The following is a 14,138-nucleotide window of genomic DNA, read 5'->3' as shown; positions in this document are numbered from 1 at the left end:
TAAACGAAACTTCACCAGGTGAATCAGATCCCTCAAGTCCATAATTGCCACTCATCGAGGTATTGTCAGTAGGACAATCATCCATAATATCCCTGTCGGATCCAAAAAATGTCTGAGACAAATCTATAATATCGTCCTCTGAATCCATGTCTATCATTTGTTTTTGGCTTAGTTTCTTAGCCTGAGCTCCAGTTACAGCACACGAGGGAAACACATCGGAATTCTCCTCACGGGCAACATCATCCTCAGATGAAACAGTGATAAGCTTACTAACCATTTTACGTTCGGCAAAAACTTTTCCCCCAACCAAATCGTTTCCTAACAACAATGTTATATCCTTAATTGGCAGAGTAGGTCTTACTCCAACCACAGTTGGTCCCGAAACTAGGTCTGATGCTAAATAAATGTTATGAAGAGGAACATTAACAAAGCCACCTTCAATACCCTGAGCAATAACAGACTTACCAGTGGCAGAACTCGAATCTAAAGGTAATATACCTTCTAACAACAATGATCGATTCGCCCCAGTATCACATAGAATACGTATAGGTATGGGATTGTCAGTGTCATTTGTCAAATGCACCGAACCAACGGACACAAAAGGTCTAACTTTCTCCCTGATTACATCAGCCTTTATATCAGTGGCCAAATCAACAACATCGGGTGATCTGGTGAAACTACATCCATATGTGGACACAAACGCACTCCTTTTCTTTTTTCTTCTTCAAACACCAACAATTAGACATAATATGACCAGGTTTTTACAAAAATGGCAGACAGGCCTTGATTGTTTTAAAGAAGTTTTATCCTGACCTTCAGAAGATTTCGAACTAGAGGAGCTGGATTTTTTAGAAGAATCCTCAACTTTAGTAGATTGACAAGTTACAGGTTTTTGTTGAGATGGTAGGAATTTATTTTTATGAAAAGTGGTTTTATGTGTTAAAGTATAGTCATCGGAAAGAGCAGCTGCTTCCTGTAGTGTTTCAACTTTCTTTTTGTCCAAGTAAGTTTGAGGTCGTCACGTGCACAACGTTTAAATTTCTCAATTAGACATAATTGTCTTAGTTTGTCGAAACTGTTGCCAATATGCATAGAATTACACCATCGATCAAAATAAACGTATTTTTCGTGGGCAAATTCCATATAAGTTTGATTATCTTGTTTGCGATAACGTCTAAACTTTTAGCGATAAGCCCCTGGTACTAACTCGTATGCATATAAAGTAGCTATTGAACCTTTCAAGTATGAATAAATTAATATTGTAATCAAAACGTCGTACCTGTTTTAAGAAATATTTTTCCTCACTGTAAAAGCTGTAACTTCCAGTAAATAATGCTTATAATAAACAAGTAAGCTCAAAAAGAAAATATTAATATTATGTTGAGTTTGTTCAACACACCTGTGATGAGCAAGAAATTTCTTTAGCAATGCGTGATTTGGTTGTTTTTAATGCTGTTATTCATTTCTGTACTAGAATTTGGTAATTCCCTACTTGCCCGGTACAATAAATACGTGATTTTTAGAGAGGATTTTTAAGTTATCTGCAATGTATACAAAAAGAAAAGTAGGATATGGGTTCGTATTTACAGACAAATAAAATTATATCCAGATACGGAAACATTAAAGAGAAGGAATTATAACGCTACAATTATCAGCTCGATCCATGTGGTGATCTTTTCACAAATACTCCACTATACATCTCTGTACTTGAGTCGTAAACATACATCTACAATAATGGGATTTGTGGTCGAGTATTATTATTTTGTTTTGAAACATTATTTGGCATGTGTTTTGTAAAAATTAAATTTGGTACGTCCAGCTCTTATATATTCATGGACTAATATAACCCATATTATTTTTATTTCTCTTTTTCTAGACATAACAACTAAAGAACTGGAAACAGTAAAGTTTCACCGGTTTAGTTTTAAAATTAAGCCTCATGTTCCAATCCTAAAATTTTTGAAGGTATTCAATGTAAAGGAATGCGAAGATGAATGTGAGAAGACTGACGAATGTGAGGCCTTTAACATGAAACTTTCTTCCCAGGAGTGTGAGCTACTGCCAATTCTTGACGGAGATCCAACTACATTTCAATATGATCAAGAAAATGATCTTTATTTGAAAGTAAGTGTGCTATAGCCCTTTTATCATTACGTAGGACTGGATTTTCTTTTTTAGAGTTCACAGTTTTTTTTCTTATATTCCTATCGCTCCACATAAATGCTACTATCTAAACAAATATTTTAAAGAATGTTTGTTATAACAGTAAATAATAAATAACTTTTAAGTCGTATAGAAGAGAGAGACACATAACTTCAGGAGTATTCATTGGGCTAGAGTCATCATTTCAAGTTAGAGCTAATCAACGAACTAACAAAACTAAGATTCGGGATTTGATTCCCTGTAGTGGACAGAAAAGATAGTCCAATATCGTTTTTGCCTTAAAGCACGCAAAACTCAATTTGCTTTCGGATGGTACAGCGGTAAGTTCACGGACTTATAACGCTAAAATCCTAAGTTCGATTCCCCGTGGTGAAAACATAATATAAGCACAGTGGGTTTGCTCTAAAACAAACACAACATCACTTCAAACTTTATTCTACCAACAAACCCTTGTTAGATTTCTGCAACTCTGTTCCCATAACAAGACAATGCCGAATTTTTATAACTATATCAACTCCATTGATATTGAGGGCGTAAAAAACTTACAAACAAAAGCAATTACAAGCTGTTAATCAGCATAAAATTTACAGTGGTAGGTATCGTTAGAAAAAAGTACGATTCAGAAATGTTACTTTTGTGGTAATCCATTTTTAAGTTAGTTCGCATAAACACTAGCTGTTTAGGACATGGTAGAGTTTTGGGTCATCTTTGTTAAAATTATGTGTGTTGCCTTTCTTGATTGTGGAATAATAATAATTGCGAGCTGAAGCGTCACAGTAAAATATGAAACGTTCTAGCATTTCATTCTAAATTATTTACTATGAACATTATTGACTTTTAAAATGTTTGTTATTGTTCAACACTATATTGCATGTATATCTAATGTATTTCTACAAGCATTTCAAAATTGCTCTCACCTTAAATGTTCTGAATGAAACCACAATCGTTCAGCAACAAATGTCTATCGTAAAATCTTGTTTCAATTTTTTTATTTAAGTAACATCAAAATAATCTGATTTTCCAACATCCCAGTTGTGGACATGCGACTTTAAGCCTTGTTTAAACAATGGAACTTGTGAACGTGTAGAAAACATCACTTACATTGATGGCAAACTACGTGAATACCAGTGTCTGTGTCCACCTGAATATTATGGACTTCACTGCGAGGAAGGTAGGTTTTGCATTTAATAGAAATATTCATTTATTTGACTTTCTAGGTTTTTTGTGATGTTTAACGAAATGCTTTTCTTCTCTACACCCATCAAGCCACCCAGTGACTCATCGGTAAGGCTTATAAATTTAAACTCGGGCTTCGATACCTGTGGTGGGGCATTGCGAATTTTTTGTAAAGTCTTTGTTACTATAATTATTGGATTCATTGTAAGCATATCTTATTATATCTTAGCCTTTTTTATATATAACCGGATACTAAGGGTATAATGGAATGTTCACTTGTATGTGGAGTGCTCATGTACACAACATAAAAGTACCAAGTATTCGCATCACAGCCCATTCCGCAATTGTTATTCATAAAATAATATGAATTCAGACAGGAAAGAAAAAACAAGAGTACAAACAAAACAAAATGTTTTTGAAAGAATTTAAATTTTGGGACCTTTATCTAATAACGACTAGTACATATATTCGATACTAAACTCTCTACTCCTCGAGCTTGAGAAAAACATCTCCTTACAAGGCGCAGACAGGAATCAGAAGAATTATGACACAACAATGTTTGTTCAGAACAGAGTTCTTGTGCGGTATCCCACAACCCTACATCATTCTGATTATACACAAAGTAAAATGATAATAAAGTTCAAACCAACATTTGCTACAACAGGTCTCTAGATAACAACTGAAATGAGTATGACATTATTCCAGAAGTGCATGATACAAAAAGAAGGTCAAGCAAGTATAAGCCTTACTGAATAATGGCCGCCGAGAAGTTGTTCCTAAAATGAAGGGTTCCTAAAAGGGTGTTTTAAAAGGCACAACTTGACATAAAACATGGCGGTCTCGGTCACCCGTGATGATCTTCCAACCATTGTTACAGTTTATATTTATGGGGTAATTGTCATAGTCGTTGTTAATGTTTCTTTTGGAAAACCGAGAAGTTGTACAATTCGGGTCACTAAGTCGGTTTCCTAAAATGATGTTTTTGCTTAACAACTAACGTGAAATAGAAGTTATGTCGGTTTAAATGTTATAAATCACTTGTATAAGCAGTAATTGGAAAAACAAATTAATCAGTCAGCTTTGAACCTTGTTCATTTAATACCTGGAAAAGAAGGAGCACATCTTTAAGGAGGTGGTTTTGTCCAGCCCCCGTATATACATACTTGTGAGTTTCTCTTTATATATTTTTTTAAATAAATAACAAATATTAAGTGAAATATAAAATTTGGTCTTAACTTTTTTATCTTTCTTTATCTTGATTACGTTTCGTAAAATTTCCTTTTCACCTCTTCGGCGATCTAAGGAAATGGAAAGGACAATCTAATAAAGGTAAACAATAAAAATACATTTTTCAGGAGTAAGATGAGACCAACCTTTTAAAGTTGAAATTAACAAGTTCTACAGTTTCCGAAAAGATGTACAAAATGTTTTTCTCCTAAACCTTCTCTTTCACTTACTTACATCACAAAAGTGAATCGATTTATATCGAATGTTCCAGTAAGTCCCACGCTTCTGTCATTACCTATGTCGAATATCCAAGAGTGTGTCGTGAGAGGCCTGAATGTAAATCTGTTACTTGGTTAATCTCACTCAAATACTGCCTTCGAAAAACACGTGACCACACTAAGTACCCATTGGCCAAAATTATCACTACGTCTACATTAATAGGGATTGTAACAGTAGTAAGTTCTTTACAGTTTGTTATATGCAAATCTAACATGGTAAAAATATTAATAAATTCAGTTTTTCTCCTTTTAAATAACCTATTGATTTCAAATAACTTGGATGATGGACTAGTACAAGTGAATGTGATTATTGTATTTTTGTTTAAAGAAACACTGAAACGACTTCAAATTGAAATATCATTGGTAGAAAAATTAAAGAGACACCATAAACGCTGTAGTCAAATTGTTGCTTTAGTTACAAAAGGAAAATAAAACTATTATTGAAATATAAAATATTACTTAAAAAGTGAGAATGTTTGAAAACACTGAAAATGTTTCTATTTAATGTTTAATCACAAAATTCCTATTAACATTAGCAAAATAATATTTACATTGGGTAATATATTCATTTGAATTATAAGTTTGTGTTTACTTATTTGATTTATTTTTTCCCTAGATTGAGTTATACTGTTTGTTTTTTATGTATATGTAAATATCTTTTAAATGACAAACGTATTGAAACTCTTTATATACTTTTTGTAATTTTATGTATTCGATGACGAGCAATTTAATTAAAGTTTTTGTTTCATGGATTATACACATTTACTGTAACAAAGTATTTTGTTTGAAATGTTGTACGAGTCCATTAAATGCGAACAATATTTCGTCCTAGGATTTTCTTTACCATTCATATTCGATAACGGTTTTGGACACTTTTATCATAGCTGGACAAGCTTTAAATTTCACCTTTTTATAACTTGTTCAAAGTACATTTTTAGTAGTTCTGGTGCCCCAGTTTGATCTGTGTACCTTTGTTTTTGAATGTCATTAAGTACAAGTGATATACCCGTCTTAAAAATTTTAATAGTGATTCTTCAAACGTATCTTAAATCAGATATATTAGTTATCTTTTTATTTTGTAGTTTGTCTCTTTATTGCAAGAGATGCTTTACTTAAGCTCTTGTTTTCAATTACTTCTCATATACATACGTGTGTATGAGAGAGAAAGAAGGATTAATCTATAAACATCAGTGAATAAAACTAATGGAAGAAAATAATTTATGTTCATAAGTTTCTACTTTTAACACCATATTTCAATTAACAAAAAAAGAAGAAATATTAAAAAAAGATTTACTGTAAATGTGAAAACATTTGTAGAAATGTTCATCTTCAAAATCCACTCGATTCTCTACCGAATCGAATCTGAGCTAAATATATTAGAATAAAACACTTCTATATACCCATAGAGCTTTCATAGTTGTTACGTTCAAAGTTATAATATCATAGCATTATTCTTTCTTTGCTTCACCATATTTTGCTCCATCATTTTATCGTGGGTCATATATAGTCTTCTTATGAAACGAATCATATCTAGATATAGGTATATTCTTTATGATGGAGCAATTTGAAATGGAAACTATGCTACATAGCTATTATCAAGACTCACAGTAGTCAGAAAGAGCATGACCGGACGTGAGAGATGGAACTCAACGACGTGGTGAGGCTCCAAAATCGTTTTATAATAAGCACTCAGTATTCATAGTTATTTATATGACAAAATACATTATAAAATCAACTTTTACTGTATTACATCGTGAAGTTGCTGATTTATATTTATAAGCATGTATGCATATGTGTATATATATTTATCAATATCTTAGTTAATGGTTCATAATAAGGATCTCACAGGAATTTGCTCAAAACTTTAATAGAACATTCAGGCAAAAAACCACCTTAAAAAAGCAGACTTATTCTTGAAACAACATCCCCAAACCTTCCTTTTTAATAGTTAAGACATTGCTAATAAGCAAAATAAGTGATTTCACGATTGTTAGACAAAATCAAAATTCGCCCATTTGTTCATATTATTATGGTTATGGTTTCACAAACCTACAGCAAAATTGGCTAGGTATTTTGCACCAAAACCTATAAGATATACTACATGAAACGCTGCGAATGTCCAGAACCTACTTCAAAGCTTATTATTTTTCATTGAAAGTTCATTTACGTGGCTATAAATACACAATAGATGCGATGTTGTTATGAGCAGTTGACTTTGTACTCGAAGCATTCTAAACGCGTGTTTATAAGAAACCTCAGGCGCAAAGCCATCTGGCTCAGTAAATAATTAATTCAAAAGACACAACGCCTTATCTAAATCGATGTTTTAGACGTATGTGCTTTATTTGAAAAGGCTGCTTTTCTACTGGTAAAATGTTATATGCACTTAGTGGGGGGTGTGTCTTACTTTAGGCATGTACTTGCACATTGATGTGCATCAACAAACTAAACATACAAGATATTTAAAAATTAAGAATTTATAAATAGGGATCGAAAAAAAATCAGCAAACAAGACTCGAGATCTACTGCTGACAGTTTTCTCAAGCTACAAATCCCTGTTATGACTCCACTATGAAATTATTGCAAGCGATGTCTATTGTTTAGTGTTCTGCAACCGCAACAAACAAAATGTAAAGTTCAGTAACTTTTCAGGCTTTTAACGTGAGTAGTACTCATATGTATGTATATTAACTAATTTATTTGGACTATCACCACGTTTTTTAGTTGTTTTAATGCACAAGCTTTCGGCTCAATTATCTAAGCCTTCTAAAGGTGCGCTAAGAAAACACCGGATTTTTTGATGGCGGAAAATGAAGACTTTAGAAAATTTTGCACCACGAAAAAATTAACGAGACTGAATTGAGTTTAAATGTACTCTCTCAATTTTTGCAAGATTCCTATTGAATGAAGTAGTACTAGTTATTTGGTGTTATGTGAATAATAATACCAGGCTAGTGAAGTTTTTTTTCAAAATATTTATGGATGATATGAATGTAAGATAGGTGATGATTACAACTTGAGCTGTAGCTTTTGCTCTGCAACGTAAACGACTGGCCAGAGACTCACCAGGTGTATGGTTGATTTTTGAAATAATTATAAACGAACACTCTATGATTGAAGTTAATTAATTATCCCACGTAAGAATTTTTATTTTTCTCACCTCGTTCATATATATATAATGTTGGTGTTTCTAATGTCCTCTAAATCATATATATAGATATATAGAAATAATATTAAAACATCTGAGATTAACATCTGAAGGTTATGTACATAAAACTTTATGTTAGTGATAAAACGGCTAAAAAGTTGTAGAAATAAAATCTAAGACTTCTATATTGATTACGTTATTGTCATGTAAAAACGTTTCTGACCATTAAAACATAAAAAACACACACAATATTTTCCGAACATATGAGAAGTACTATTATATATAAGTGTATTTATACTTGTTCGTTTAGATAAGTGTTTTTCAGCTACATAATGGATAATTATACCTAGATGTTCTAGGTTTTCGCTGCCAATCTGTCACGTTTAAAGTGATATATGAAAGTAAAATAACAGTAAACTGAAAGCGAAACAGAGACCTTCGGATCCAAATCCCTGCACATTTACCACAATCCATGGTCATTGCAGTAGAAAAAATAATAATGTTGAACATTAAAAACATTAGACCATAAATTATGATCGCTTTTGGTTTATTCTTTCATAAGTCTCTTTCAAGTCTGGCTAATGCGTAGATTAATTTTAGCAAAGACACCTTAAATACGCTAATGATTTAAAACAAATATAACTTAAGTGTCCAGATGCACCAGAGGTCATATAGACACAAGCTGTTCTATTGTTCCGTGAACAAACAGCCAAAACTTATCACATACTAAATAAAACGTAAGTTTGTGAATGTTTATATAATCTAAAATATTAAATTTAGTTAAATCATTTAGTATTTTAACTATTTATTGTAGTAGATAGATTTGATGTATAACATTCAACTCCTTAAATAGTAATAAGTTCATTGGCCAATGATGGTTATGGTACATGAAGCTTTACATGTGACAATTCTGCTTCGACTCTTGAAATTCGTTAAGCAGGACCAATCTGGACAGGCTGAAAATACCCCTAACGGCGATAATATACATTTCATGAACTAAGGCAGAGTGGTCATAAAAACTTTTATGCATTTGTCTGTCCCTTATAATTACGATTAATGTATTTGTTTTTAATTCCGTTTAAGTTTATTATGTTTTACTGTATTTAAAAATGTAACATAGTTTCGATTTTTATATTTATTCCTGAGTTTTCTCTTTTTTTTTAGACACTATTTGTCACTGGAGGCTCTTTTGTTACACTTTCTTCTCTGGATGTGAGCGTTATGACATATCGTATGTGCTCATTTTACGTGAGAGAAATTTTTACAGCATTTTGCGATATATATATATATATATAACATTTGCTATTTCAGCAAATAATATCATATTTAAAGTTTGAAGCGAGGACGACTCTGAAATATAGAAAAGGGGATTGTCATAGCTGGAATTACTATGAATTTCACCCTTACATAACTTGTATATAATATACCTTTACTTACACATATTCATATAGAGTTTTACTTTCTTGGTTATGACAGAAGCCCACTATTCGACTAGAGGCGAGTGCTGTTGAATAGTTTCATCCCTCTAGAGATATCACTGAAATAAACTTTTCGTTCTTGCTTATATATCATATATTTTTATATATAATATATAAACAAAAAACGAGATGACACGTCTTATACATTAAACAGTGACTTCAAATATTTTGATGTTTTTATATACTCCAAATTGGTTGATTTTGTAGTATCCGATGAATGTATGTTGATGTGATCATTGCTTAATTTGAATGTATATATAATCATTAGTCACAGCTTCAGACATGAAAACATTAGACAGAATAATCAATACATTTAAACTAGTATTATACCAATAATTTACTTTTGGACTCCACAACCTGAATTTTGCTAAAAAAAAAAGGAAGGAAATTAAGGACAACAAATTTATGATAGGTCTTTGAAAATTCGAGAATTTTTTTTTTCACAGAAAGTAAACTCTATTGATTGAAGTGGTTAAATCCACATATCAGAGTATTTTCAAATTTGTATATGTGAATAAAATGAACATCAATAATTAATTTCTTTTAACACAGCTCTTCCAGGAAGCCACATTAAATCAAATGTATTGAAAACAAAGGCTTTGTTTTTCTCATTAATAAAAGTTTGTCACCTTCGACATTTTTGCCTTATGAAATGGGCATTGAAACTATTTTATGTAGACGGATTAATATCTGTTGTGTTTCTTCAACACATCTGTGATAAGATGGAAAATATCCCTAGAAATACATGGTTTGGTTGTTTTTAAAGCTGTTATCAATTGCTGTGCTACCCTCTGACAACTTCAACTTCTCCAGTATAATACGCACGTTTTCAGTATTCTGCGACTTACTTAAGAAGAAAAGTAAGATATACTTTGGTATTGAGAAACAAATAAAATTGTGATGGTAACGACAAAATTAGCAGTTCGATCTTTGCAGTGAGCTCTGTACAGGTACTCAACTTTGTATCTCTGTACTTGAGTCACAAGCATAAAGTGATATCTTTCTACGATAATGAGATTTGTGGTCGACGATTATTATTACGTGTTGAAAGTTATTTGACATGATTTTATGAAAAAAGTTAAATTAGATACATCCTGCTCTTATCGACTCTGGACTAACATAACCCACATTATTTGGTATCTGTTTTTCTAGATATGACAGCTAAAGAAGTGGAAGCAGTAAAGTTTTACCGGTTTAGTTTTCAAATTAAACCAGATGCTACAATATTGAAATCCTTGAAGATCTCCAATGTAAAGGAATGTGAGGATGAATGTCAGAAGAGTGAACGATGTATGGCCTTTAACGTGAAACTTTCTTCCCAAGAGTGTGAGCTGCTGTCAGTTCTAGACGGAGATCCCACTACATTTCAATATGATCAAGGAAACGATCTTTATTTGAAAGTAAGTGTACTATAACCCTTTTATGATTACGTAGGGTTCGATTGTATTTTCCACAGTTACTTCGCTTTAGCTTTTTTAAAAAGACTAAAAATGACTCCAGTTGAACAAATACTTTAAAGTATATTCAACATAACAATAAATCTCAAATAATTTTTAAATCGTATGGAAAGCCTCAAGAGAGATCCATATTGTCAGGAGCATTAAGTGGATGAGAGTCATCGTTTCAAATTCTCCGGTGGACAGCGGTAAGTCTATGGACTTACAACGCTAGTCGAATGTGGTTTTGCTCTAAAATAAACAAAGAAAACTCCTTTCTCCCTCGTTCGGATAGCGGTAAGTTTATGAACTTAAAACCCTAAGATCCTAAGAAGATATAGCCCAATATGTCCTTGCTCTAAAACAAACAAGCAAAATATAATTTCAAACACTTGTTAGATTCCTTCAACTTTGTTCTCATAACAAGACATTGCCGAAGTTTTATGCTTGTTGTATCAGTTGATATTGAACGCGTAACAAACTCTAAAACAACAACAATTACAAGTTATTAATCAGAGTATAATCTATTTACGGCTGCCGATGTTGCTAGAAAACAGGTAAAATTTAGAAATGTTAAGCTAGTTCACATAAACGATGGTTGTTTTAAAACAAGATGAAGTTTCGGGTCATCTTTGTTGAAACTAAGGGTGGTGGATTTCTTCATTCTATTTTTTTCTAAAGGTAGAAATAAGAAAACTTAAAAAATGTTAAAAAATAATGAATGAAACGTCACATTAAAACATGAAACATTCTAACATTTCGCTCTAAACGATTTAATATGTGTTTTAATGAATAAAATAAACTTTAAGGTGTTTGTTATTATTCAACAACATATTGAATTTATTTCTAATGTATTTCCAAAAGTATTTAAAATTTGTCCTCAATTTAATTGTTCTGAATGAAGTCAAAATCGTTCAGCAACAAATGTCTATCGTCAAATATTGATATAATATGTCTGTTTAAGTAACCAAGATAATCTAATTTTCCAACATCTTAGTTGTGGACATGTCACTCGAAGCCTTGTCTAAACAATGGAACTTGTGAACGTGTAGAAAACATCACTTACATTGATGGCAAACTACGTGAATACCAGTGTCTATGTCCACCTGAATATTGTGGACTTCACTGTGAGGAAGGTAGGTTTTTTATTGTATATAACTACAAATATGTATATATATGTGTGTGTGTGTGTGTATCTTTTGAAATGTAGGTTTTGCGATTTTGTTGTAATATTTAATGAATCGCATTTCTTCCCCTCAAGCCACTCAGTGGCTCATTGGTAAGTTTGAAGGCTTATGACGCTAAAACTTGGGATTCTATACACTTGGTGATCTCATCACAGATGAACCATTGTATAGATTTGTGCTTAACAACAAACAAACTCTCACAATTTTAATTTAAAAAAGTTAAACTTTTTGTCTATCATGTTATCTCAAAGATAAATTTTAAATTCATAATGTAACTATTCTGTAGCTGAATTTCATAAATTTTACTGTCATCTGGCGTATTAAAAATGAGTTATTTAGGCCTTAATTTAACTAAATTAAACTTATTTTAAATGTTCTGTTGTGATAATAATAATTGAAAGAATCTCGCATTAGACAATATATAATAGGAAGAGACATTTACCCTTATCCAAAAAATAGTTGGATCTCAGTACTTGTACATTGAAACTGTTATAAAGTCTTGCTACTGTAAATATAGAATTTTAGTACGCATTACTTTTCTTTTTTGTAAAGATATAATCAGATACTAAACGAGTAATATAAAGTTCACTTGTACGTGGGGTGTTCAGTGTACACCCATGTCCAACAGAAAGTATTCGCAACACAGCAGATTTCGCAAATGTTCTTCAGAGGATAAGATCAACATAAACGGAAAAGAATAAACGAGAGTACAAAGAAAACAAACATGTTTTATACAATTTATATATTAGGACCTTTATCTAATAACGTCTGGCATATATATAACTCTCTACTCCTCGATCTTGAAAAAAAGTGTCTACTTAGAAGACGCAGAAAGGAATCAGAAGAATCCCAGAATCCTTATACCTTTCTCAAAGCAAAAGATAAACTTTATACCTGTATTTCTACAAGTCTCTGGATAACACCTACACATGAGCATGACGATATTCCAGAAGTGCATGATACAATAACAAAGGCCAAGCAAGCACAAACATTTTTGAATAACAGCCGCCTAAAATGAAGGTGAAGGATTAAGTTTACGAACTTTGAACTTCCAAACTATAAAAACGTAATTAGGTACATGTAGAATATATGTACGAGAATTGGGGGGGGGGAGTATCTGAACATAACTAAACAAACATTTTCCTTACTATTTATGGAAGAATAAAGTTAGTAGTTCTTTCAACTGCGACACGTGCATCAGTATTGGGGTCGGCTTGTTAGCCATTAACTTGTGTTTTAGTGTATTTACATGAATATCTAATACTGTTTTATTTTGTTATTATCGAAAAAGTTTTGTTGTTCTTGAAGTAGTGGCTGACGCTAGCCATTTGTAAAGATTTAAGTTCTTTATATGTTGGATTTCACTTATTTTCATGATGTTTGTTTATAGTATGTATGTCATGATATAAAAGACCGTTTGGTTGAAATATTAGTAATTAATTTATATTTGTGAGTGAATATTTTATTATTTTTAAGTTTTGTTATAATAAGAGTTAAAAGCAGACGATTGTAGAAGGTTTTGTTAATAACTAATTGGTGTCGAGAATATAGAAAGTGGCCAGACGACTACGTAATAAAGATATAAATAGCGTGAGACGAGCGGGAAGCAGCAGACAGACAACAATAGACAGATAACAGTAAAGAGAATATAGTTGGTATGAAGTTTAGTAACGTAAAAGTGATAGGACTAACGTTTAATATATATATATTAGCGTGAAACTAACAGTGGAAAAGGAAATAAGAAAAAATAAGTTTATTCTGTCAAAGCGAAATTCTAAAGTAATTGAATCAGCCCGAGTGCACTTTGATAAAAGGAACATAGGATCTTCAGAAGAAAGAAGATCACAATCGTAAGTGAATCACACCAGACTAATATTGTGATAGTATGAGAGAAAATAGTTCGGCTTATCAACTGAGATTCTATAGTAAGTGAGCAGGCCAAAGTGGAATTTTAACAAGAAGAAGAGAACTATACATATACTTATATAACGTTTACGATATGCTTATATTCTCTATAATGTGAAAACTTTATTCTACATACGTTT

At 31.9% G+C, this 14,138-nt stretch overlaps 1 protein-coding gene across 1 annotated transcript in view; it reads left to right on the top strand.

Moving 5' to 3' along the window:
- Nucleotides 1-1,571: 1,571 nt before the first annotated feature.
- LOC111087028 (protein jagged-1-like) overlaps nucleotides 1,572-14,138 on the top strand; it is a 32,226-nt gene continuing 19,659 nt past the window's right edge. The window contains exons 1-5 of the mRNA XM_022392180.1: nucleotides 1,572-1,575; nucleotides 1,877-2,124; nucleotides 3,196-3,334; nucleotides 10,623-10,870; nucleotides 11,904-12,042. Coding sequence (XP_022247888.1) covers nucleotides 1,572-1,575; nucleotides 1,877-2,124; nucleotides 3,196-3,334; nucleotides 10,623-10,870; nucleotides 11,904-12,042 — 778 coding nt within the window. The remainder of the gene's footprint in view (nucleotides 1,576-1,876; nucleotides 2,125-3,195; nucleotides 3,335-10,622; nucleotides 10,871-11,903; nucleotides 12,043-14,138) is intronic.

This window comes from Limulus polyphemus, unplaced genomic scaffold, assembly GCF_000517525.1.
Source record: "Limulus polyphemus unplaced genomic scaffold, Limulus_polyphemus-2.1.2 Scaffold1657, whole genome shotgun sequence".
Taxonomy (NCBI): domain Eukaryota; kingdom Metazoa; phylum Arthropoda; class Merostomata; order Xiphosura; family Limulidae; genus Limulus; species Limulus polyphemus.
The sequence above is the reverse complement of the archived record's forward strand: the minus strand, read 5'-3'. Positions and strand labels throughout refer to the sequence as shown.